At 41.2% G+C, this 27210-nt stretch overlaps 1 protein-coding gene across 4 annotated transcripts in view; it reads left to right on the top strand.

The window, feature by feature from the left end:
* The window catches only part of rnf31 (ring finger protein 31), a 155325-nt gene that overhangs the window by 63617 nt on the left and 64498 nt on the right, over nucleotides 1-27210 (top strand). For all 4 annotated transcript variants that reach the window (XM_079647943.1, XM_079647942.1, XM_079647941.1 and 1 more), the window contains 7 exons: nucleotides 12398-12454; nucleotides 12660-12855; nucleotides 17954-18131; nucleotides 18620-18753; nucleotides 19112-19284; nucleotides 20091-20324; nucleotides 21689-21841. In XM_079647943.1, coding sequence (XP_079504069.1) covers nucleotides 12398-12454; nucleotides 12660-12855; nucleotides 17954-18131; nucleotides 18620-18753; nucleotides 19112-19284; nucleotides 20091-20324; nucleotides 21689-21841 — 1125 coding nt within the window. The remainder of the gene's footprint in view (nucleotides 1-12397; nucleotides 12455-12659; nucleotides 12856-17953; nucleotides 18132-18619; nucleotides 18754-19111; nucleotides 19285-20090; nucleotides 20325-21688; nucleotides 21842-27210) is intronic.

Here is a 27210-nt window from a genome sequence, read left to right as displayed (position 1 = left end):
TTGAGAACACTTTCATGATCAATCATTATAAAACATATCATATCTATTATTCTGAAATGGACCAATCTGCACAATGACTACTTTTACTGTCGCTACTTTCACGATATTTTGATGATAATACTTTTCTACTTTTACTTGAGGAACATTTTTGAATGCAGGACTTTTACTGTAAGAGAGTATTCCTACACTCTGGGACTATTACTTTTACTCAAGTACAAGATCTGAGTACTTCTACTTTTACTCAAGTACAAGACCTGAGTACTTCTACTTTTACTCTAGTACAAGATCTGAGTACTTCTACTTTTACTCAAGTACAAGATCTGAGTACTTCTAATTTTACTCAAGTACATTATATATATACTTATACCACCTCTGTTTATAGCCTATGAAAAAAACTATTAGAAATAGAAGGCTAAAGCTAACGTTAGCAGATAGTGAAAATGTATGCTAGCTAGCTAGTGAAAGCAATTCTAGAACCCTGAAGGCAAGAGAGACTGAAAAGAGTCAAGGGAAGCTTATAAAAGTTAACAGCATTTAATTACACAAAAGATGCGGTGGTGTACAAAATGAAATGTGCGAGTGGAGGCGCTCTCCACATCCAACGACCGGTCAGTACAGGTCAGGGGGTAGAAGAGATCAATTCTTGGCTTGCTCTTCCTGTTGTCATCTGAGGTCTCCTCTCCGCCGGCGCCGGCCGGCCGGCGTTGTCGGGGGGCGGGTCCAATGCAATTCCTGCCTTTTTCTGTAGCTAAATTGCATCATTCTGGCATCTGTGGTTATTTAAACATTCCCTGCTACACATTATTCAGCGTCAATAAATGAGTGTTAATCCCAGTGTGCTCAGTGTACAACATCACATGTAATTTCACCTTGGTTCAAGGTTTGAAATCGTATGATTCCGCCAGATGCTAAATGCTAACCGGAAGTGACGAATTTTCAGAATAAAAGTGTTAAGCTAATAGTGAAACTTTCGGTTTTTCAGAATAAAACTGATTTAAATCAAATAGTGTATTTAATTCAAATTACGCCATATCAACATTGATTTTAATTTCTAACAATCCCTCCTTACATACCATTTAAGGTATGTAAATAATATTGAAATCAATGCGTTCTTCATCCGAACATTGCATGGGACATAACTCATAAAAGTAAAAAATACAAATAAGAATACATATTCATCATAAATATAAAGTTTTTCATTTGTACATAACTTCTATCTTAAAACTTTAATGTCACTTCGCAAAATAGCAGCAATTAGCTTGGTATGGAAAATGTCTAACGCCCTCCTTTCACATCATAAATCATCTTCATACTGTATCTGGTGTAAAGGCACTTGTTCCTTTACAAAGTATAAGAAGGATTAAACTATCTAAAAATAGCTAAATATTACTCTTTATTTAAACAAGTCTAGCGCCATTCTATCGGTCTGTTTTTATCTAACTGTTTGTGTCATCCTTTTACTGTGTCTCTGGTGCAATTTACGAATCTCTGCTGGCTCCAGTGGATATAGTTCTCTCCATCCACATTCTTGTTGGTTCTGGGACAGAGGAATAATAATTCAAAACCTGCTGATATTTGAATCTTACTACTTGGCATATGTTACAAACAAAAAACATCTTCTTGGTGAACTAAATAAAATCCTTGTAATCTTTCTCAAATCTAATATAACAATTAACTATTCCTGTTTGTGGTAAAAACACACTAACGTTATGTAATACAATTTCATTATGATTCAAAAACAACTAAAGTCATGATGTTGTCAGAGTGAATGATTTCCTGAGTGTGTCTGTCCTGTAAGGTACGTCATTCTCTGCTTGGATCGTGTGCAGAAATCCCATCGATTGCACCTGGCAATACTGCTTCTACCTATCTATTATCAAGCTGAAAAATGAATACAGAAATCCAACATACTGTCATCAAATGTCTTTCTATTATGAATTTAAATGAAATGTATATCCCCATAATGATAATAATAACCTAAACAATAAAGTCTATGGCCTTTACTTCTTTTACCAGGCTAGTTACAAGATGTTGTCAAAATTAAATTCTGTCTCATTACATTACTATGTTTTAGCTTAACTGTAATATGTTCTTTCTACATTTCAAACCTCAGGTACTTTAATGTCTGTTGAAATATTACAAAATTGTTTCATTATCACAGGTCAACTTCTTCGGTATTCCATTCTGGAATTAGATCTCTCACAGTAGCCCCTTGGCCACTGATTCTGCATCTGTGTTACCGGTTATAACTCAATCAATATCAGAAACATGTCAACATTCACCAAACAGTATATTATCCCTAGATATGGAGCAGGTTAATCCTAAAACCATCTTCAATGCTCAGTTTGAACATCTGGGTTGGGGCGGAAAGTTTCTTTCAATCCTTAAAGAAAAAATGTAAATTGTGAATTTTACATTTACATGTTGACATTATACATTATACACACACTCCCCCCTATTTACACATGAACTCATGTGTAACAAAATCCTGTAATGGGGAGGGGGAAAACACTTTCAGGTAAATATTGGTTAGGGACATAATGAACATTGTTTACAATTTTAGATCCATTATTATTATTTCCACCGTAAACACTTCAGTGAAAATAAGTGTTTCTCTCCGTCTTTCAGGCCCAAAAGAAACAGAATCTTCAGATTTTAGATTGAGTTTTACATTTGCAAACCGCCAACTCCTGTGGGAATAAAATATCATCAAGTAGATTAGAAACGTGTCCGGTTTCCCCTTTTTATGGAATTTTTAGGAAACCTCTCGTTTCCCTTGGAGCTCCAAAATAATATGTTAGTCCAAAAACATGCTTGGTTAGTTATTGTTTTAGAATCATGCAGTTACACTGATCACATGCCGGCATTCATTCACACTCACACTATCTGGTTGTCAAGTCAGGTTTGGTTTGGTGACTGACCCCAGGGTCAGTCATTGACAGTGCTTTTGTCACACTGTCAGTCAGGGTCAAAGGTAATTTGGTCTCAGTCTTTTGGCCATGTCGTGCTCTGCAGAGTCTTTTCAGAGGTATTTCAGCATAGGCGGGTTCCCTTTATCTACAAAAATATGTCATATGTGGAGCGCCATTCCTTATTCATTCACGATTTCAACTATGATTTTCAAGATGGTTCTAAAATCTTCTCTCAACATTCATCTACACCATCCCTGTGTATTTAATCAGTAATTACCAGTTGTATCTTCACTCAAACTACTTCATCATCTAGTAATGCCAACTGGCTAGCTAACTAGCTTAGCAGTATAGCATAAACCTCATGTGACTGGGGGAAGGGGAACACTCAACATGTGCAGATTAAAACCACACTGCTTGACAATACAAAACAACACAATCTTCATTTATCTTAGCTCTAAATTCTATAGATGCTGACCTTAAAAGCTGATCTCATACCAATCTTGTACACAATCGTTTCGGCTTAGAACATTGCACAAAAATATACTTTTCGGCTTAAAAACTCCACACAATATACTCTATTAAACCAGTCTACGCCGGTTTAACACATCAAACATATAGACTTGAATGGACCCAGTCCAGTGTAAACCAGATCAAGTCTGGTACCTCCCCAGAAGGTCTTAATACTATGTAATATTCACATTAATCGGGCGGCGCCGAAGATACAACAGAGATGAATAGAAACACTATATACAATCTCCACACCACTCGCAATCACCACATTATCACCACAGATCACTACCAACTAGAGATGTTAAGATTCACCGATTCGCATCGGTGCACCGGCATAAACGTTCAAGATGCGAGTGCACCGGTTGAAAGAGTGCACATCGGCTACAGTTTGGGTTGAACTCGCGATGCACCGATTGCGTAGCGTCTTTGCATCGGTGGTAAAAAACCGATTCATTCATATAAAATCCCCTTATCTTGTCAACGTTCAGCAGAGACGATCTTTGATATTTGCTTCGCCACTACGGAGAACGAGAGTCTCAGTTATCAACACACACGGAAGTTGAGGAGAAAGAGAAACACAGCGCACCGAAAAATACCTACAAATCAAACGTTTGGCAACACTTCGGATTATTCAAGAAAGACGGTGTAATAGCCATTTATGCTATATAGTTGACCGCAGGTCATGGAGAGTAATAAGGTATCCGTAGACCTTTGTATGAGGTATCTTTATTACTTAACAGGTCTACAGCCATGATACATAGATCCGTCCTAGATGCGGACTTGCATACACACAGTATCACTCCGCAGCCGCACCCCATCAGTAACGTCCTGATGGTATATGTGCGCGGCACTATTACTACAGACGGTCAACTTGAAAAATCACTCGCAAATTGTTAACGATGCCGAGCCGCTTTAAAGTACACAAGTAGTACGAGGAACTTAGCGACGCACATAAAGAGGCGACATGGGGTCTGCGGCTGAAAAGAGAAACCTGAAAGTGAGACATATGAGTTAAATCACTCAGTGAGGTGTTCTGTCAGAGAGAGGTGTTTAGCTTACAGAAGCCTGTGACGGCCAATAATAATTTAAATGTCTTCCTTACTGTAAGCAGTTATGAAATACCTGTTTGTGAAAGGTTATTTGTTTTCTTTATTGTTCAGATAGAAACCACTGCTTTCTGCTCACTGGTGAGTTAGCCTCTGAGTGTTAAGCACATCAGGCTGGCAGCTGTATGGGCATTGCTCTATGGTAGCTGTTATTTGCACATTGTTAATCATGAGCAATGCATCCTTACATTGTTTAACTGTGAGGTGTTATACAATTGTACTCTGGAGAGCTTTTAAAGGTAAAAAAAATAAACGGCATGATGGGATGTGCAGTACCAAATATGTAAAGCACTTTTTTGTTAATGTATGATTTGCTGCATATCAGGAATAAAACAAAAATCCTCTGTCGTACCATATTGAAGTATCATTATTTTTGCATCGTGTTGAATCGCATCGTATCGCCCCGAATCGCATAATGTTGAATCAAATCGTATCGAACTGTATCGCAACAGGGGTGAATCGTATCGTATCGTATCGCCTGGTGTTTCAAAGGTATCGTTACTGTATCGTATCGTGGCAACGTATCGAGATGCGCATCGCATCGGCCTCAGTGATGGAGATGCACATCCCTACTACCAACGCTTGCACCTAATGTAAGTTATTTAACTATAAAGTTTTTGAATTGAACAGGTAACTGTCTCACCTTTCGTTTAGGCCCAGCCAAAAACTCCAGCAGTGAGTCTGTAGTCTGTCCTCCCTTTGTGCAGCCTGGTGTGATGCTAGTTAGCTTGCAGCCTTCCCCTCTACTCAGCTCTATCCTGCTTCAGGTCCACCCAGGGACGCCAAATTGAAAGCAATTCTAGAACCCTGAAGGCAAGAGAGACTGAAAAGAGTCAAGGGAAGCTTATAAAAGTTAACAGCATTTAATTACACAAAAGATGCGGTGGTGTACAAAATGAAATGTGAGGGTGGAGGCACTCTCCACATCCAACTACCGGTCAGTACAGGTCAGGGGGTAGAAGAGATCAATTCTTGGCTTGCTCTTCCTATTGTCATCTGAGGTCTTCTCCTATTGGCCGGCGTTGTCGGGGGGCGGGTCCAATGCAATTCCTGCCTTTTTCTGTAGCTAAATTGCATCATTCTGGCATCTGTGGTTATTTAAACATTCCCTGCTACACATTATTCAGCGTCAATAAATGAGTGCTAATCCCAGTGTGCTCAGTGTACAACATCACATGTCATTTCACCTTGGTTCAAGGTTTGAAATCATATGATTCCGCCAGATGCTAAATGCTAAGCGGAAGTGACGAATTTTCAGAATAAAAGTGTTAAGCTAATAGTGAGAACTTTCGGTTTTTCAGAATAAAACTGATTTAAATCAAATAGTGTATTTAATTCAAATTACGCCATATCAACATTGATTTTAATTTCTAACACTAGCTCAACGATTCCTTAAAGAGCAACTTCCAGGTTAAAGAAACCTGTGAATTAATGTGTAGGAAAATGATTAATACACTAGATTTTCAAAAAGATATACAGAAATATACACTACAGTGACATCTGGCGTCGTTTTTGTAAGAAATGTTCACTTCCGCATAAAAAAGCCTTGGCATGTGACCTCCCGCGTGTGACGTAACACGGGGGACACAAGGGGGAGAGCGGCCGGTGTAACGTATTAATAAACATGGATCCCAATGCTAGTTTCGACACAGAAGACACAGAAGAAGTTGAACATGAATATTCGAATGCATATGACGGACCACAACCTTATAATTATGAGCCTGCTAGGCGTCCAAGAGACCAGGACCAGCCAAGGATTAGAAGAAATAACGGCCATCGGAGAGAAATTGAGCTGTGGTGTGAGGAGAACCAGTGGAGAACTGGGCAGCTATCTTGGTGAGAGACCGGCGTTAGCTGCAGAATGTTAGCTAACGTCACATCACAACATTGTAAAGTTAGCTATCATATATCAGGCTATAACTAAAGTAGCATTGATAATATAGTAACGTTACTGGCAGGACTGTTGATACTGATCCATAACAGAAACTAATGCGCAAGTATCAGCCGTATCTCGCGTTACCTAATGCAACTCCACACTACGGTGCTGTGTACCGGAGGAGACGCGAGATACGGCTGATACTTGACGATCTGGCGGAGAAAGGTTGTGGAGCCTCCGTTGATATCTTGTTGTAAATGGCTTGATGGAAAGCAGGTGTGTAGTCGGGGAGGGTGCACAGCTGATTGCATCAAGTGAGTGGAGGTTGAGCCGGGAGCCAGGAGTGACAGCCACCACGCACACACAAACAACACAGACAGGGGGAAACAAACAAACACAAAGGAGACGGCTGGAGCAGTACAGCCACCACAGCGTTACCTAATGCAACTCCACACTATGTGTTACGGTGCCGTGTACCGGAGGGGAGAGAGATAGAGCAGCGAAGGGGGGGGGGAGAGAGAAGTAATACGGTTTCCTGATAAAGCTGTTGAGAGTAGCTATGTGCTGCAGGGAGGTGGATGCACAACGCACCCAGGAACAAACGCTAGCTCCGGTCCTTTTTACTGTGGACTCGATGTCCTGACAGGCTGGTATTTGTGCAACCTGCACAAACACAATACTGCACCATGATTACAAATGGTGAAATACAATGTAAAACTACCGAAAAATACCAGCTCCTTAAAACACAACCGCTCTACTCAACGCAACTCTACTATACCCGCAGTCAGAGAGCGGAGATGTGTCCCCTGTGTGATGTAATATGACGCGTTTGACGTATGACCTTAAAAAAAAGCCGTTTTTAAGAGCAGAGCTCAAAATTGCTCCTTTCCCTCTGAATTCCTGCCCTTATGTCTCGTAAAACATATCAAATCCTAAATTCACTTTTTTAATTGTAATTTTCAAGCAAGTTTAAGCATAAATGTAGAAAAAATAAAAACCTGGAAGATGCTCTTTAAATAATATTGCCACAGAAAAACTTTTCAGTTCACATCACGCTCTGCCGCTCCGACAAGGAGCTCTGCTCTGAACACCTGAACGGCCCTTCTAACAGCTGTTCACCAGCGGTCCAGTCTGTGCCACAGTGACTTCGGAAGCACAGTTAATATTAACGAACGCACCCGTAGGTAATGTAGCTTCTGAAGCTATACCATCATCTCGGAGCAGCAGAGCCTTATTATACATCCATGAGCAGAGCCGACAGGCAGGAATGTATCATGATGGCACATAACAGCTCACGGCCGCAGATTACTCCGGGTCCCAGACCCCCCCATACCCCAAAAATATTTTTATTGCAGCTACATGAATAACACAAACGACCTATTTTGGATTCAAAACGGCGAATTTCGCCGAAAGGTGACAAGTTTGCATCACTGAACATAGACAGAGCACAACTGAAACATAACATCTGAGATGTAACAACATAATACACTTTTGGGGGATGCATCTTGGGATGTGAGGAGTGAGGGAAACGGCTTAGAACGGGTGTGTCGCCTACTGTCCTGCCAGGACAGGAGAGTGTGTGCACCAGTCTGCCTTGATCTATGAATTCATGTCCGTGACACTCACTGCTGCCCACAGCTGTTTTATAGAAGGAAAACCTCCTTCACTTCATGAAAGTGTTTTAACCACACACACCTCTACACACACATGACGGTTGTTATTTTCCCCATAAGGAACAAGTCGCTGCAAATTATCCCGCTTATTACACGGCCACATTCTCAACAAAGTAACGACATGACTCCCAATATTAATTTAAATGCTTTTATGGATTTAGAAAATGTTTTTATTGATTTAAAAAATAGTTGTATGTATTTTTTTTTTTAAATAGTTGTATGTATTGATTTAAATTGACATGCATCAGCTAAGAAAAATAGTTCGGTGTTAGCGTTTTTTAAACAGTCTGAATGAAACGGCAGCTCTCAGCTGTGTATTTACACAACTAATGGCCCATCAACCACAGCTCTCTCCCCCCCTCCCCCCCCTGATCTTTCTTCTCCAGCAGCTAAATTAACTGTCGGTTACTCTGAGTGACAAGCTTACAATTAGACACAACACTGTCATTGCAAGTGACCCTCAGTTAGTTGACTTTTATGTTCAACTGCTAAATTCGTTACTGATAAAAAAGGGCTTCTACTGTACCTAATTACCTTAACACTAGAACCGCCTGAGGTTTTTGTATAGGCCTACCTAAACCCGTCAAATCCCGTATTAGAATGCAATTTTTAACAACATAGGGTGCTACATAACACACTTTCAGGAAAAGTCACGGACTGGGAGACTTTAATATTTTATTGAAAAAAAGTTACATTGCACACACACAACACACATCAAACAAATTGACCCGATTGGCGGTTCTATTGTTAAATAAACTCACTAATTAATGAAACCAGTTCAATACGCATTATTCTTATTCTTATCATTCTTTATGAGCGCAGAAATAGTCTTAAAATCAGATCTGTTTTTTAAATGAAATCTGACGGCAGGCAGTTAGCTCTGATCACCTATGATAAATGTGCCACACCTAATCGCTGGCCATTCAGCCACAGACACTGTTCGAAATGGGGGGGAGCCAGGGGGAGCTTGGCTCCCCCGAAGAGGGAGGGAGCTCCCCTGAAGGCTGACTTCCAGATAAATAGGGGGAGCCCAAAACAATCGTGCATATTTGTGTCACACAGATTAGAAATGTTGAGTTTCTGTAAATAACAGTTCTTGAAATAAATAATAATTATTGTTCATTACAGTTTCTGAACATTTGTTTTATATTTGTGAATATGTCTGGGTGTTGCCATCTGTACGTGGCGGCGCTGCATTCTTACTTACGTTGCTATGGTTATAGCGGTGATGCCGGCGCGGTATTTGAAATGTTCATATTGATATTTTTTTAACTCTGGCTTTGTAATAAAAAATATGGCAAAACGAAAACAGCCAAGCATCACAGCTTTTGGATTCACAAGAAAAGAAGCGAAGGAGTCTAAAAATGACAACGTGAAAGGAAAACAACTTTTAGCTGGCCGGCTGTAAGCGGCGTTAGGGTCGAGCTTGACAGCTCCATACCGAGGGAGAGGCCTGCCGATGCGGAGCCTGAAGACGCTTCAACAACGGCCACATCCGCCGGCGTAGTGACACCCTCTGTAGTAGTAGCAGAGTGATTTTATAGCAATTGATCGAATCCGCGCTGCTGCGAGTTGAGTAAAGTTAGAACGATATTGGCAGATTCGGATTTCACGGATCAATAACTGATGAACAAAACGTTATTCAGACACAAATGACGTCTCCTAAGTACCGTGTTAAGGTTGACAACTACAATCACATGTTGATAAAAAAAAAAGGCAATATGCGCCGTCCTCCGAGCTGGACACATAAATTGGTCTCTTTCCGCAGCCGGAGAAGAAACGAGTGCTCAGGGACCGTCTGCAAAGTGCAACACCGAAAAAAGAGAATACAATAATATTCAATCACTTCACTATTATACAGTATTACTACCAAACTCACTACACACATCAATAGTCTCCTGATGCTCATACTACAGCAGAGAGTTTGGAAGAATGTGCTTTTGAGTAATGTTGGGGAATATTTATAGTGTAACATCTTCAATAAATATGGCATCATCTTCAATCACTTCACTATTATACAGTATATTTCTACCAAACTCACTACACACATCAATAGTCTCCTGTTGGTCAGACAACAGCAAAGAGTTTGAAAGAATGTTCTTTTGAATAATTTTGGGGAAGATTTATAATGTAAAATCTTCAATAAACATGGTATCATCTTCAATAACGTTACTATTATACAGTATATTTCTACCTAACTCATTACACACATCAATAAGGAACAAGAAAAAAAGGGAGGCTTATATTCTAAATGTATTGGTTAAAAACAACACAAATGTCTCCAAAAACTGCATGATTATAATAACGCTGGAAGTTGCCTGTAGACACAGTTCAGTCTCCTTTCTCAAGCCTACAGTACTAAAGGGATGCAAATACTTTGAATAATCAGTTTCACTCACCTTTTTTAGCTCTTGCCGGGCCATCTGCTCTCGTGTGCCGTCTTGGATTACACCAATGATCCAGGAGGTAAAGACGGTTATTGAAGATGATGCCATGATTTTACATTATACATATTCACCAAAATTATTCAAAACCATATTCTTCCAAACTCTCTGCTGTAGTCTGACCACCAGGAGACTATTGATGTGTGTAGTGAGTTTGGTATAAATATACTGTATAATAGTAACGTTATTGAAGATGATGCCATATTTATTGAAGATTTTACATTAGAAATATTCACCAAAATTATTCAAAAGCAGCTTCTTCCAAACTCTTTGCTGTAGTCTGACCAACAGGAGACTATTGATGTGTGTGGTGAGTTTGGTAGTAATAAGCTGTATAATAGTGATTGAATATTATTGTATTCTCTTTTTTCGGAGTTGCACTTTGCAGACGGTCCCTGAGCACTCATTTCTTCTCCGGCTGCGGATAGAGACCAATGTAATGTTTCCAGTTTGGAGGACAGCACGTATTGGCTTTTTTTGATAAAAATGTAGTTCGTTGTCAACCTTACCACGGTACTTAGGAGACATCATTTGTGTCTGAATAACGTTTTGTTCATGAGTTATTGATCCGTGAAATCTGAATCTGCCAATATCGTTCCAACTTTACTCAACTGCTGCTGTGCCAGTCAACAGAGCGTGCGTGTGATATATTTAGTAGCATTTATGTGCACTGAATAATAGGGCTCCCCCAAAAGCAAATGGGTAATTCGAACACTGGCCACAGAGCTCTCTCTATACAAATCAAGCTGTAGACGGTGTGAAAGCACCTATTGTTTTAAATAATGGTCGGAATGTGACCTGTGAGCCTTCTGAATTACCGTGGGACAGCACATTCTAAACTAAAATGTTCAATCAATAAAGTAAAATCTTATCTTATCTTAATAATATCTTCATATTAATAATAATAATAAATCATACAGTATGTGTCCGAAAGGGAGCAGGAGGAAGCAAACACAAAAATATAGAGAAAAATATACTGCATATTAAAGCAAACGATTGTAAAGGTAAAAGTATGAGCATAACAAATAAAGAAGTGTAATCCAAAAAGAAGTCCCGACATTAGTTTTTTAATCCTACATATATTCTTAAGGTGATAGTAGGCTGACTTAGTAAGTGGTTTAATGTGACTATTGAAATTCAGGTCAGAGTCTACACCTAGATTTCTGGCTATATCTGTCGTTTTGAACATTGCCAATTGAAGTTCAGCGCTGACTTTTAATACGCTCCTCCATGTGTCCCAAAATATTATCTCACTTTTATGAAAAGAGCCAATACGCAAGGAAGTAGAGGATGTAGACACAGATGCATGCCTGTATTGTAAGCATGTTTGTGTGTGTCTTGCCGTTTCATTTCAGCCATGTTGATATCATTTATTTAGTTTGGAGCCTCAACGTTACCAATCTGGCAAATGGAACCACCCTCTTTGTGATATGAATGCAGGCCCGCCCCTCCCTACACGCAGATCAAACAGACTGCGTGGGGCCTCACCTTGCGTAGTGGGCCTCACCTCGCAGAGTGGGCCTCATCTTGCGGAGGGAGCCTCATCCGAAGCGCAAATGAGGCGCACCTGTATGATTTATAATTACTGTAAGTACGCCACAGTTTCGCCACTGCGAGGCTCCGGCGCGTGCTCCACTAGCCCCCCCACCCCACAACCCCCCTTCCCCCACCCGTCGACGCTCGCGACACAGGGGGCCTCATCACATAACTTTGCGTGGGGCCACAAGTTGGCCAGGGCCCTGTATTAATGTCAGTGTTATTGTGAAATAGTAATAATTGTACTGTCGATGACGGTTGTTTTGTCATATCTATATTCATGTTACCATTTACTTGGCTTGAAAAGCTTAATAACCATTTTCATTTGTTTTGATCCCAGGAGGCTCATCCCCACCCTGAGTTCTATGAGAGAATCATCCCTACACTCAGACACAAGGTACAGTCCACCAAACTGCCCTCAGATCTGTCATCTCAGAGCTACCGGTCACATGTATGGGTAATGAAAGCTGTATCTAATGCAGCCATTGCATTTGTCGAAATGTTTTTTTTTGTCACATTACACTGAAGGCAACCATCTTTAAGTTTGGAGTTTATGAAGAAGTGTTGTGTCAGATATTACTCCCTCTCTCCTCTCCTCTCAGGATGTGGGTCTCAACACTGACGCTGTGGTCTGCCACTTCCCCTCCTCCTGCCACACAGACAGTCAGACGAAGTCTCTGGCCCTCCCCCTCCACAATCACTCCTCGAGGGGGGACAACCAGGGCCAGTCCCTGTCAACCACCCATCAGAGTCTCAGGAACATCCAGGTCTGTTCCACCTCCTCAAACAAACACCCAGGTAAGATACAAAGCTACAGGAGCGTTTGATGCATGTTTAACTTCTTTTCAATCAAGACACGCGACCAGCGCTCCCAGAGCTAAAGAAAGTTTGACTTTTGGAATGCAGAACCGCTTGTCATGTTACGAGGGACAACCAATTACGGCTTTCGTTCCGTAAATATGGAGAAGTTATTCATTTTACTGCAGGTCTTTTGTTACACTGACTTTAAACTTGTTATGAGCACTGCTGTTCTGATTTGACTAACCAACTTTACAAAAAAAAAACTTATTTAAATGTGCTGTTTTGTTTTAATTTGTTGTTATTGCTGGAGATAGGGTTGCCTGAAGAGATGGAGTGGAAGAAATGCAGCAAAGTGACCCCTTTCTTTGCTGTGCTTGTTTATTGTATAATTATAGGCTGACTGCATACTGTTGTATTAATTACAGAGATCACACAAAGACAGTTTCTTCCTCAGCTTTTTATTTGATTGGTGCCTGTGCTTGTGTAACCCCGTGTAGTGTCCCCTCAGCAACAGACCACTCAGAGCTGGTGATTACTTCAGTTCATTTCCATACTCTCAACAGATCCTCATGCGGTATATCAATCTCCTTTACAAAATAAGTGTCCAATAATCAACAACACAACAATGATCGTATAGTTTTAGTATAAACCATGTGAAACATTAAACATAAACAAACTGGCGTACAAAACTCACATACCTGCATTGCAATGGACCACATACAATGGACACGTGAGCTGCGTTCTGTTGGAGAGATAGCACCACGCTCACGTTAGCCTATTAGCTCATATTAGCTATTGACGATCAAATTAATAAATCCTATAACACAAATAGCCAATCACACAAAAAACATGTTGCTGTGAGCATTAAACGACTAACATTAAACTAAACAAACACAACAGAACGTTATTGTCCTAATAAAATAATAACATACATTTTGTCCACAGACATAATACAATAGCTGCTAGAGAGGGCATGCTGGAACACAACATCAACTGGCAGACGTGGGGTCCTCCTAAACATGAGAAAGACAGGTGCAAAGCCTGTTGTCTCATGCTCAGTGCAATTGTAACAGAATGTCAGCATTTGGAGCATTTGTGGCCACCTGGCCTTGGAATGTGGAGGCAGGGCCCTTATCATGCTCCCAAGTGTTCTGTTGCACGGTCGTTAGGCTCAGGTGTTTTTCCAACCACACATCGGAAGCAATTTCTCACATGATTGATGATGTCACGTTCCATCCCTATCCAAAAGAATCTCTGCCTGGCAAGAGAAAGCGTGCGGGCCTATCCCTGATGACCAGTTGAGTCATGGATGCCATTGAGGACTTGGGCCTTAAGGGAGTCTGGAACCACAATTTGGTGGATTGTCGTGTTCATTTGTCTGTCTTTCTTTGCACAAAATGCCATCCTTGATGGAGAGTTTGGGCAAGTGTCTTAGCAGTTTTGTCACTCCGCGAGACTCAGCAGCACGCTCACGTCTCGTGGATCTCCTGCGACGCTGGATGTAATAGAGAACCCTGCCTATGACGTCATCCTGCTCTTGGAGATTAACAAGTTCACTCTTCGGTAGAGAGGAAGTCTGGTCGACACCAGCGACCTGAAAAACAGCTGGTCCTGTTCCTCTCACTTGGCCGACACCTCCAGTGTCGTGTGGACCCCTGAGAAGTAGGCTGGGTGACGACGGCAACTTCCTCGGACTGATCAACAACCACCTGGCAGTTATTAGTACACTGTTGGAGATTTGGAGGATGTTTAAAACCAACCTCGTCTCCGCGTGTCGTTTGATAAGCTGGGTAAATTCGTAAAAAGGAAGGGATTAAGAAACACCAGAATGCAAGTGAAACAATAATCTTGTTTTAATGATACAAAGTAAAAATACAAATACAAAGGAATCACGAAGCACTCTGCAGAGTACTCCGGGCTCAGGTTCTACCACGTCTGAGACAGGTTTCAGGAACGGCCAGTCAAAAACAAGAGCGCGAACCAAAGGAAAACACAGGCTTTCATACTGAAACACAGGAGGAGGTGTGTGCGTGCTTTCCCCCAGAGGTCATCTTATTGGGAGAGACCAACACATGGCCTGTCGCACCCAATCAGTGCGACACAGCAGAAGAAACCCGGAAACAAAAAGTCTCTTTCAGTTTGACGAAGACCAGACACCTTTTGGTGTCTGGTACGAACCTGCTCTAAACAACAAGTTTCCTTATCTTATTTCACATCTTGCAGCCAGCACACACACATCCCCTTTATGTCCCTTTGTCCCTGAGTCCATCTTCCCCCCTCAGGTTACCACACACAAGTTAAAAGTATGTTTTAAGATATAGTTGTTATAGTTGGCTAAATATACGTAATACATGTAAATCACTTTCATATCAATAATAACGAGGAACACATTACCTATGCTCTTAAGCAGTATTAGAGATGCTTTTCAAATAGTCAAACTTCACACAGGCCTAATATAGAGAACACACTCATTCGTCCTACCGCCTTTCCATTTGTTTGAGCTATTGTTCACATCTTTACTTCAAATAAAAGGTTTCACATTGTATAATTCCAGCTTCCTTTACACATACTGTTATTATTAATACAAAGTAATTAACCACACACATCTATTGAAAACAAGTAGATTTCCCTGATAATTGACATTTAGGAAGAATGTCTCCTCCCCCAGCTCTCTCGTCCCTGTCATAAAAGCTGCTTCCATTTCATATAGAGTAATAAAACATGTTTAAGCTAATTTCTCCACAATGTTTGTAGCCATTTAGTACCCACACATGAAAGAATAAGAACAGAGGTATAGTTGAACAGTAATCATGTAGCACATATATTTACTGCAATGAAAACACACATATTTGCACTAAGCATGTGTAACGCACCCTCTTCTTTTATGAGGGAAACATTCCAGAGTTTTGGAGCTATCCCCAAATTAGGATGTCCCCTGCTTGCATCCCTCTCTAAACACAAAGACTTCACCTCAATATATTGGGGAGGGAAAATATACTTTGTCCCTTCAAATTTAACACACATGAATATATATAAGGTGACATTAAAATGAATATACCAGATTTAACTTTCCTGCCATAACACGTTACTTTAATACTTCAAATAATTCAAATAATCCTTCAACACCTAAATGCATCTTGCACTGTTCTATCCACCATTCCAGACATGTGGTTCAGTAAAAACGCATAAAGTTCAGTTACAAGACGGTGGCTCATGCACAACTGGACAAATGTCTCTCTACTTAATGCATCAGTGACTACATTCTTTGGACCAGGGATATAGTTCAGGTCAAAACTGTATGCTGCGAGCTTTGAAACCCACCTCTGCTCACAAGCATCCAACCTAGGCTTAGTCAAGATGTATGTCAATGGATTATTATCTGTCCAGACTGTGAAGCATCGCCCTTTTAGCCAATGGCTAAATTTGTCACAAACTGCCCATTTAAGAGCGAAAAACTCAAGTCGATGTGCTGGATAGTTCAGCTGAGAATGGGAAAGTGTCTTGCTAGCAAATGCTACAGGTCTGGCCATCTTTCCATCAGGAGGCAACTGTGAAAGGACGGCCCCTTATGCCATCAAAGGAGGCATCAACTAGGGAGGCGTGTGGTGTAGTGGGTTGTGCATTGGTGTTTGGATCAGGGGGGTCACAGGTTCAAACCCCACTACAGTCAGCATGTCGTTGTGTTCCTGGGCAAGACACTTCACCCCAAATTGCTCCTGTAAGTCGCTTTGGATAAAAGCGTCTAATAAGTGACATGACATGTAATGTAATGTAATGTAATCAACTACAAGAATGAATGGAGCGTTAAAATCTGGATGTGCTAAAGTGACACTGTGCACTAGCTCATACTTCAATGTTCCGAATGCTTCTTTGCACTCATCATTCCAGTCTGTTGGAGAGAGTCTGACATAGCCTTTTTTAAAACTTTGGTTTGTGGCTTCTCCCTCTTTTGTGTGGTGTGGCAGGCTCAAGGTTGAACAGCGGCTTAGCTTTGGCAGAACATCCCTCAATGAAATGGTGGTAATAGAGAACCATCCCTATGAAAGACCGGATTTTCTTAGCACACGGTGTTTGCCCATCTTGCTCCATCAAGTCAGCTTCCTGCATATCATTTATAGCCTCCACTTTACTCGGGTTGGTCTTAACACCATCCTCACAAATAATGTGTCCCAGAAACTTCGCTGACCTGCGTAGAAAGTAGCACTTCTTAGGGGAGAGCTTTAAGTTGTTGGCTGCAAGACGTGAGAAAACCATCTGTAGACGCTCAAGTGCAACCTGTTCAGATGGAGCATAGACCATGAGGTCATCCATGTAGCATAGCAGACTTGTGAAGTTCTCATCCCCAATGATGGACATCATCATTCACATGAAAGTGGCAGGGCTGTTCGTCAAGCCCTGGGGCATCCTGTTGTATTCATGAAGACCGAATGGGGAGGAGAACGCTGTATATTTTCTGTCATCTTCATGCAGTCCAACATTGTAGAACCCTGACGTGAGGTCCATTGTGGAAAAGAACACATTTCCACCACACGCAGCAAGGGCATCTGTCTGATGGGGCAATGGACGTGCATCTTTTACTGTTTTTGCGTTCAACCACCTGAAGTCATTGCAGAGGCGAAGGTCACCATTTGGTTTGACAACGAAGACAAGGGGTGATGAGTATTCACTCTGAGATTTGCGAATGATCCCTAATTCCTCCATATCATTCAGAGCAGTCCGTAGCTTGTCATAGTGGCATGGCGGAACCCGCCTGTATGGAAGTCTGGAGGGCTTGTCATCAACCAGGTGTATTCTGTGCGCAAAATCCACTGCCTCGCCACAGTCCATTTTGTGCTTCGAAAATGTTGATTCATACTGCTCAATGATTTTCATCAGCTTATCTTTCCACTCGAGAGAGACCTCACAAGATGAGAGGTCCAAATCCTGCAAACCCATGTCACTCAAGATGCGGGACACTAGCAGCTAGCTCAACCTTAGCAGATAGTAGGATTATGGTTACTCAAACAAATCGTCTTCAGAAAAAACTTTCAAATTAACTGTGAGTTTGCACAGATTACACTTTATTTGGTACAGTAAATGGTCATTTCTGTTTCAGAGAACTGCACTATCTGTGGAATATTCCGGATCTCTGCCCACTGCACCACCTGCTTGCTGGGGCTGTGCTCAGAGTGTGACCGGCTGTACCACTCCTACCCAGAGAGGGCCAACCACCCACGAACAGCTGTCTCTTCCTCGTTATCTTCATCATCATCACAAAACAAAAACAGTCACAGGTTAGCAATATAGAATATGTGCTAGTTCTGACTTCTTTCAGTCAAAATCAATTATTACTCAGCTTTGATGAATACTTGATTCTGAAGGCCAATCACGGCATTCTGAGGTCTATTATTTAAGATTATCTGTCTGATCATATCAAAATCAACAAAGTGATCCCTTACTTTTCTTTCTCTTCAGGATTCATTTAAAAATATTTAAACTTTGATTTAAAGGTCTCAACAAGTGTATATGTCCGCCTCCTAGGGTTGAGGAGTTATTTTATTTGCTGCTCAGCTTTGGTTAAGTGTGTCCTTCCTTTGAATTAGACATGAGGTTTTTTGTTAAAGTATATCATATTTTTTGTTAGGAATAAAGGGAAAGTAGTAGTAGTGCTACTTGGACGATGATATGATAAGTGAGTGAACAAAACCAATGTCTGGATGCTCAGTATATTCAGTCTATACAAATTAACGCAAAAGTCTTACAGTCCCTCTCTCTGTTTCAGTTCTTCCACCTGGTGTTGCCTGCACTGCACTAAAGTCAACTCTATCCACAACGTGCTGTGTGAGGAGTGTGAGCGCCCTCGCTTGGAGTTGATCAGCTCTAAAGCAGATGAATCTCAGCCTGCCACCGTCACTGGTCTGTTTCTTCTCCTGGTTACAGCTCCACTATCCAGTCCCACCTCCCTTATGTGTTATTTCGTAAACTGAGATTAACTCAAATAAAATAAATCTATAGCCTCTATCCTTCCCTTTCTTCTCTTTCGGTCACATTTGAAAAAGTTAGCCTTGTAAACTTGAAAAATGTTTGATGTAAAGGTTAATGCTGTTCGTAATTTAAATTATGAAAGCAATACTCTATTTTAATATTGACACCTGCAGAAAGTGTTGAGTTGTATTGACAGCTAATTCTAATTAAGAAAGAGTGGAAAAGAAGACAGCTTTAACGGCCATTTTGAAAACTTTAATTTGTTCTTGTGTTCGTGTGTTCTTCTCAGAGTGGCAGTGCAAGAGCTGCACCATGGTGAATGCAGCCAGCAGTATTCTGTGTGAAGTGTGTGAAAGACCGCGTTTAGCCACACGACCTCCACTGACCCCGTCACACCCACCAATCACACCCCCTAGACCTCCAGCACCAGTACTGGGCATGCCCGGTGACCCAGATAGCCAGGTCAGTTAAGTAAGGGTGTGTGTGTGTGTGTGTGTGTGTGTGTGTGTGTGTGTGTGTGTGTGTGTGTGTGTGTGTGTGTGTGTGTGTGTGTGTGTGTGTGTGTGTGTGTGTGTGTGTGTGTGTGTGTGTGTGTGTGTGTGTGTGTGTGTGTGTGTGTGTGTGTGTGTGTGTGTGTGTGTGTGTGTGTTGTGGTCCCTGCAGGTGAAGATCAGAAACTTAATAATTTGTTTATGTTTTAGGGAGTTGTATACATGTATTTACAGTATGTCCTAATGATACCCTTTGAAGTGATTTATCATTTGCTAGAATAAACTCTAACATATGAGATCACATGAGAATGTGTTTTCACAAGTAAATGAATATTTATACTGTTTAATTTTAAAATATTGAATAACAAGAGGAAAGTTTACAGCAAGCAAAACCTGTTTTAATGTTCATATTGGGACTCAACCATAAAGACTAAAGAGTCCCATTAATGCATTTTTGGTTTCTCCGTTCCCTGTAATGTGTTATATACAGTCCCTTCCAAAATTATTGGAACAGCAAGGCCAATGGCTTTATTTTTGCTGTACACTGAAAACTAGTCTACAGTACAAACAGTGTGTTAACATTTTCGAACAGTCCGGCCTTCCTTATAGTTGTATTATAAAGTATATTTATGAACCAATCAATTCAGATTAATTGGATTTGTGAGCATATTTAAATCTTTGCGGAATTGTTTTTCGTACACAGTTTTAGGCACGGATATGAAAATGATGATAAATGTTCTGTTCTTTGTTTACTAAGTCTCTCCCTCTCTCTCTCAGTGGGTGTGTCAGTTCTGTACCTACCTGAACTACTCTCCTGCAACAGTGTGTGAGATGTGTGACCTGGCTCGTCCGGAGCCCGCCCCCCTCCCTGTGAAGCTGCGCCCCCCCTCTCCTATCAGACGGGTGCCGGCCCTGCCAATCAAACCCAAGGGCCCCGCTCCTGAAGACCTGGACTCCTGGAGGCAGAGGCTGATGAAGGAGGAGGGCCTGAAGCTGATCCAACTGATCAGAGTGAGTCCTCTGATCCAGAACACACTTGGGAACAATTCAAAACTGACACCTACGCACTCCCACACTATAGGGTCACTCTTTCCCCTTTTACAGCAAACCGGTTCCAGAGCCAGTTCCGGGCTACAGCCTGATTTAGCTCTGGTTCTTCCCGTTTCCACCGCAGCGGTGCCGGCCCTAAGCACCGAAAACCGGTTATTGGCTGACCCCACTCGGCTGCCCGGCAAGAACCAAGAACCAATACTTCACGCTTACGTCGGAGGCGGGGCGGGATTAACCTGATCAACAACAACAAAATGCCTCAAATTCTGTTCAGCAACACACACAACTACGAACCAGGATGGAATACCAGTAAATGCAAGCAGCAGTGGACCGCTGAAGAGATAAATGACCTCCTCTGGCATTGGTCAATGCAAGAGGTACAGAGGAAGTTGGACGGCACAACGCGGTCTAAAGCTATTCTCCAGCATCTGCAGCCGGAGTTGGCCCTGCTGGATACCACTGGACTCTGGAGCAAATAAGCAACAGACTAAAAAAACTCAAGAAAGATTACCGGGATCATTGTTGTTGTTGTCGATATGAGGGATTTTCGCGCAGTGTGGGTGTCATAAGAAGGCACTAAACGTTTACGTGATGACGCAAACGATGACGCAAACGATGATGCAATGACGCAGCTTCCCTCGAGCTCCACTCGAGCTCCGAGAGGTGGAAACACAAGTGGTGCTACAGAGAAGAACCGGTTCAGCACCAGAAAAGCACAAGAACGGTTCTTGAACCGGATCCGGTTTGGTGGAAAAGGAGCATCTGAGTGTCCTTCTTTAAGGTGGAGGGTTTGAATACAGAACCAAGCTTTGAAAATAACCGACTTACCTCTCTCCAGTAGAAACAGGTCACAACTTTAATGAAACAATGGATTCAAATCATCCTCCCTGAGAAGAAAAAAATGAATAATACTGAAACTCCTACAATTCTTTAGCGCCATTTCCTTCCCTTGTAAACCTCTTCTCCTTTTGAGTGTGTTGTTTGTGAGCGGATTGGTTTTTGCAAAAGTCCCTGTACAGTCAAATGAAGACGCTTACAGTTTTCTAGACTCACTTCTATATCACAATTATATTATTATTATTATTATTATTATATCACAAAAAGTCTAGCTTACTTTGCATACTTTACAAGTGCATGTTTGCACCTAACTACTAGTACACAGGTTGTTCCATGAGGGACACAAACCGCATTCCACATAATCAGCTAGGGTCCTTCTTTTAACTTGAAGATGCAAACTGAGTGTGAGTAGGGAAGAAGAGAGGGAAGGGGTTGGCTTGGAATTGGTGTCTGTATTCTAGTGTTTCTGTCCTTTCTGTGTGTGTCAGGACGGGGAGAAGAAAGGAGTGAGTCCAGAGGAGGTGTTTACAAGCATGAGGGTAGCAGGAGACAGCAGCATCCTGCCCTGCAGATGGTTGAAGACGGAGCTCCCTCTGCTGCTGGACAACATCACAACGCTGGTGGCAACATCTCCCCTTTCAGTCAGTATGCCTCTCTCACTGCAATTTAAGTCTGTTAGATCCTGTTAATGGTTTAATTTTTTGCACAATTTAAAAACACACAAACATACGAGATAAGAAACGATTAACAGTGCAAGAAGAGTACAAAAAAAAATTGGGCTTATTTAAAGCCTCTAAATAATATTAATTAAATTCAGCATTTTATATAAAACACAAGATCAATATACAAACCATTTCTTAAATTCAATAAAAATGGCAAACTTTAAGAACAACATATACTCTACTTAAAATGTAAATAAAGTAATGTATTGCCATTTGCCATTTAAGCCAAAATTAAATAAATACATATATATATAAATATTCATATGAAATACATTCTGAAATAAATAAAGGCCATACATATGTATACATGTACATTTAAATACACATTTATTTATTTCATGGGACTTTTATTTCATAATGCCACATTTCCATTTTGGTTTGGTCACGATTAATGTAAATAAGTATTTCTGATATACATTATAGGTATAAAAAAATAAGAGCATAAATGAAAAACAGGTATGAAATACTATATGACAGTAAAACAAGAATACAGTTTAAAAGGGGAGTGATTTGTAAAGTGACTGCGTACATGATTTTGATTTTCCAAAGCCAAGTACCGCAAAATATAAAATACGCTTTTTATCAACTCTAGTGCCCCGGACATTAATGGGAAACCCTAAATGTTTGACTACCCTCTATGAAACGTCAAGCTACCCCACAGCCAAAAGAAAATATCTGGTACCGCCACTGCTGTAATCTGTGCAATAACAATAAAGTTGAATCTAATCTTGAGCAGGAACAAATGTATTTACTTAGTACAAATCTGACATTAATGATTAAACACATGTGCATTCTTTATAAATGCAAACCGATTCAAGCCGACTCCGAGCTGTCCGACTTCAGGCAAGCTTTTTGAGACCTCCCCCGGCTGCAATCGGCTATTCTCGTCTACTTTCGGGGCGAGTCGCAGCTCATCTCAAACAAGCCTAGGGTTGTGGTCGAATAGTCCAAAAATCAGCTCCTAACGTCTAACCCTATCGTCTATCCCTTGACCTCTGAGTGAAACGTAACGGGGTTAGGAGAATTCAAAAGGATTTAGGAGAAGAGACTGCGGTACTTTAGAGAATCCGACTGCACTTTCACTATCCGACATGTTTATGATGCGCCAGCGGACGTCATTTTGTGCGTCTGCTGCTGTGGGGAAACTATGGAAATTACAGTTTTCTATACAGCGGACTACAACATGGATGTTTAATAAGAACGACGGACTACTGTAAACTCATCTAGAGACTCTGCACCGTGCTCTGATGCTGTTGTTTTATGCTTTATGAACGTGGACAACAGAGAAACATATTCTTCATGACCAAAGTTGGAATTGAAATAAAAAAGGAGAGTGAAACTTATGCTCGTCACCCTCTCCCTCCGGTCTACATTGAACAAACCCCACACAGCTCAGTAAAGATGGTGAAATGTTGACTATATTTGATAATTTCAGTAAAAACTAACGTTTATATTTCTCTTTTTAATTATAATACTGATGAACGTTCAAAACAAAGCACTTTGGCAACTTACCACATACGTTTTAAAAAGCTTAATAAGCACTGTAACTTTCATGATATAATTTCTCCGTCATAATCGGTTGTTTCCGTGAATGTTGTGCGACGGCAAATGCTGCAGCTGCACTCATTTCCGGGCAGCATTTTCTCCTTTCCTTTCGTAAAGGGAGGTAAAGGAGGTTATAAAGGAAGTTTAAAACCTCCTTTCCTATCATCTAGAGCAGGATTTTTTAAAGTGTGGGAAGGTGAACCTATTGTTATCCAAGAATTCTAATTAGGGCCCGAGCACGGAGCGCTAAGACCCAACGGCGTCCTTGCACGAAGTGCGAGGAACCTATTGTTATCCTAGGAATTCTTCTTATTAGGGCCCGAGCACGGAGCGCTAGGACCCAACGGCGTCCTAGCACGAAGAAAAATTAAAAATTGCAACATTCTGGAGTCAATGGGTTAAAATAATCCAACATGCTCACTAGCGCCACCTATCAAAATCCCATTTCGGAATACATTTACAAAGTCGCACCCTAACTCCAAATGACCTAACATTTTGCACACATATCCGGGTGGTCCTGCTCTACAAATAATCCTCTTGGAACCCTAAGCTCCGCCTCCATATTTTTGTTTTTAATTAGCATAATTTACAAAAACAGCGAAATGTTAACTTCAATTTCAATTTTCAGTTTTTCAACACCAAACTTCATGTACAGCATGGTTGGAGGGTCAGACACATTACCGTAGAAAATGAGCATGTTCAAACCATAAATATTGACGCCATTAATCAAAACGTACTCGCAAAAAGACGGGGCTTAGAAAGAAATGCTCATAACTCATCAACAATGTATCCAAACATCACAGATTTTAATGGATAGGTTCAGTCAGCCTTGGGGAATAGGCACACCAAACCATTCTCATTTTGGATTATAGGGGGCGCCAAAAACACCACCAATTTATGACTCAAGAACGGATGGACGCATTTTATTTATTCTTTTTACACATACTCTGGGGGTGACTACGAACTGAGATTTAAAGTGTTACAACAAATGCAGAATGTGGGCGTGGCCTATACATTTTTTTAAAATTGCGATAGCATAAAATGAGCTTCGGACGCAAAACTTGGGACACACGTCACAGCCCACGACCTTTTCGAGAATTTAAAAAAAACAACGTCATTTTCAAGAAAACTGCTCACTAGCGCCTCCTATTGTGTGGTAGTCACATATAATTTCTCAGAATTTCACGAATTTTGGCAGAGACATTCCTCATGGAATTGCGGACATATTTGTAATTAGCTTTCATAAACCCCGCACCCCAAGAAGTCGGCCATTTTGAAAAATGTGCGTTTTTCAGGCATTTTAAGGACATTCTTGCGAATTGCTCCTAGGGGAATGATCGGAAAAATTCCAATCCAGGACATGTTCAGCCCCTTTCCAATCTCCATTCAGAAAACACGCATTTTAAAAGGTTTTTCGCCTTCCGTCTGTCTGCAGACTTGTCAAAGCATTAATTCATGTTTTTTACTAACCGTTATCAGTATGTTTTTACTTCGGCATCATTTTGAAACGTGTATTACAATTAAATCACGGTAAAATATGTTAATTTTGTTGTAGTTGTAGCCCCCTAGCCAGCTTGAGTAGTATTATTCATCCCGCTTCCATCACATTAGTATGCATACAAAAGTGACAGGTCACACCTCCCCCCATTATGCAAATGAGCTAAGTCCCGCCTCCCCTTTGATCGAGGTGTGAGATCTCAAGTAGGTGTGATATCTCAAGTAGGTGTGAGATCCGTCGAAAGGAGGGGGTTGATGTGTATTCACAGGTGTGAAAAGCCCCCACTGTTGCGCCTTATGGTGTATCATAAAAAAAATTTCAATCACATTAGTATGCATAAAAAGTGACAGGTGGGCCCGCCCCCAAGTGTGTGTGTGTGTGTGTGTGTGTGTGTGTGTGTGTGTGTGTGTGTGTGTGTGTGGTGTGTGTGTGTGTGTGTGTGTGTGTGTGTGTGTGTGTGTGTGTGTGTGTGTGTGTGTGTGTGTGTGTGTGTGTGTGTGTGTGTGTGTGTGTGTGTGTGTGTGTGTGTGTGTGTGTGTGTGTGTGTGTGTGTGTGTCTTAACACCCCATGGCCCTGCAGTCGGCCAGAGGCTGTAAAAGTCCCGGAAAGCAGGCAGGCACCTCGTTTGAGAGATGAATGTGTGTGTATTAGAGAGCCTGAGGAGACACATTTTTACCGCCCATGCTTGACTGTTTATCTGTGCACTTTCAACTGTATACAATACAACACAAAAATGCCCAGTGCTACTAAGAAATAAGTTCAGAAAGCTCTGAAAGCTCTAACAAAAGTAACTCTCCAGGTATTTCAGACAGAGTATGCGGATTCGGTCTGATCAGAACAAAGAAAGCACCTTTTGCCTTCCTAATGTCACACTTTCCTCTTTTCTATGGCCTGTGTCTGTAGAGTTGGTGGAGACTGTCTCCCCCCTTCCTGCCATCTCTCTCTCTCTCTGTTTCTGCTGATGTGTAAAATATACAAAATAACGTTTTATATACTTACTCTCTTGTTAAAAGGCGATGAAGTTTGCAGCGTAAGCCAGCCATCAGTGTTCTAGTTTTAAGGCTTTGCATACCTCAAAGTGTGTATAAAAGTATCTTGGCAAGAGAAAAAAAAAAAAGCCAAAATTCGCCTAGGCCATTAAAAAGAAACCGAATTGCTGCTAAGAAATAAGTTCAGAAAGCTATGACTCCAGTGGAACACTGTTAGTTCAAAAGTAACTCTCAATGTATTCAGACAGAGTATGCAGATTGGGGCTGATCAGAACAAAGAAAGCACCTTCCTCGTCAAAAGTTAGTCACACACTCCCTTACTGTCACCCTTACCTCGTCCTATGTCAGGCATTTTGGTGTGTCTGTGTGTGTGTGTGTGTGTGTGTGTGTGTGTGTGTGTGTGTGTGTGTGTGTGTGTGTGTGTGTGTGTGTGTGTGTGTGTGTGTGTGTGTGTGTTTGAGCCTGGCCCTGCCCCCTCCTTCCCCCCCCCCCTTCCTGCCATCTTATCACTAGACAGAGGGGGGAGGTTCTCTCTAAAGCACAGTGTCTGTAAAGGTGGGGGGAGAGTGTCTCCCCCCTTCCTGCCATCTCTCTCTCTCTCTGTTTCTGCTGATGTGTAAAATATACAAATTAACGTTGTATATACTTACTCTCTTGTTAAAAGGTGATGAAGTTTGCAGCGTAAGCCAGCCATCAGTGTTCTAGTTTTAAGGTTTTGCATACCTCAAAGTGTGTCTAAAAGTATCTTGGCAAGAGAAAAAAGCCAAAATCCACCTTGGCCATGAAAAAGAAACCAAATTCCACGTTTTACAAATGAACAGACACAAATGCAGACTTGACTACTTGGCAGTTGATTAAAGCAGATTTGTCCTTTTTCATCTCTCAAAGGTTTGGGTCCTGTTCAACACTGGGTACAGAAATATATTCAATATACAGTCATTTGTACGTAAAGATTTTTTAAGTTGTAAGCACTTAGAAATATGCATTTGATTGCATTTAAAGTGGCTGTAGACAACTTATCATAATGAAGTAGTTGATTGCACATATTTGTAATGGATGTAGAATAAAGACGACATTAGCATTTAAATTGGCTCCCTATAAGACTTGCTTTCTCTATGAAATTATGCCTGGTTCTGAGTAGTGTTCTTCCTTTCACAATAAAAAGCCCAAACACAATACTTTCTGAATCACTGCAGGAAGTAATGTGATGAAATGCAAATACAAATAGCTTACAGTAGCTCCCAATTAGTTGAAC

Source organism: Notothenia rossii, assembly GCF_949606895.1.
Source record: "Notothenia rossii genome assembly, chromosome: 9".
NCBI lineage: Eukaryota > Metazoa > Chordata > Actinopteri > Perciformes > Nototheniidae > Notothenia > Notothenia rossii.
The sequence above is the reverse complement of the archived record's forward strand: the minus strand, read 5'-3'. Positions and strand labels throughout refer to the sequence as shown.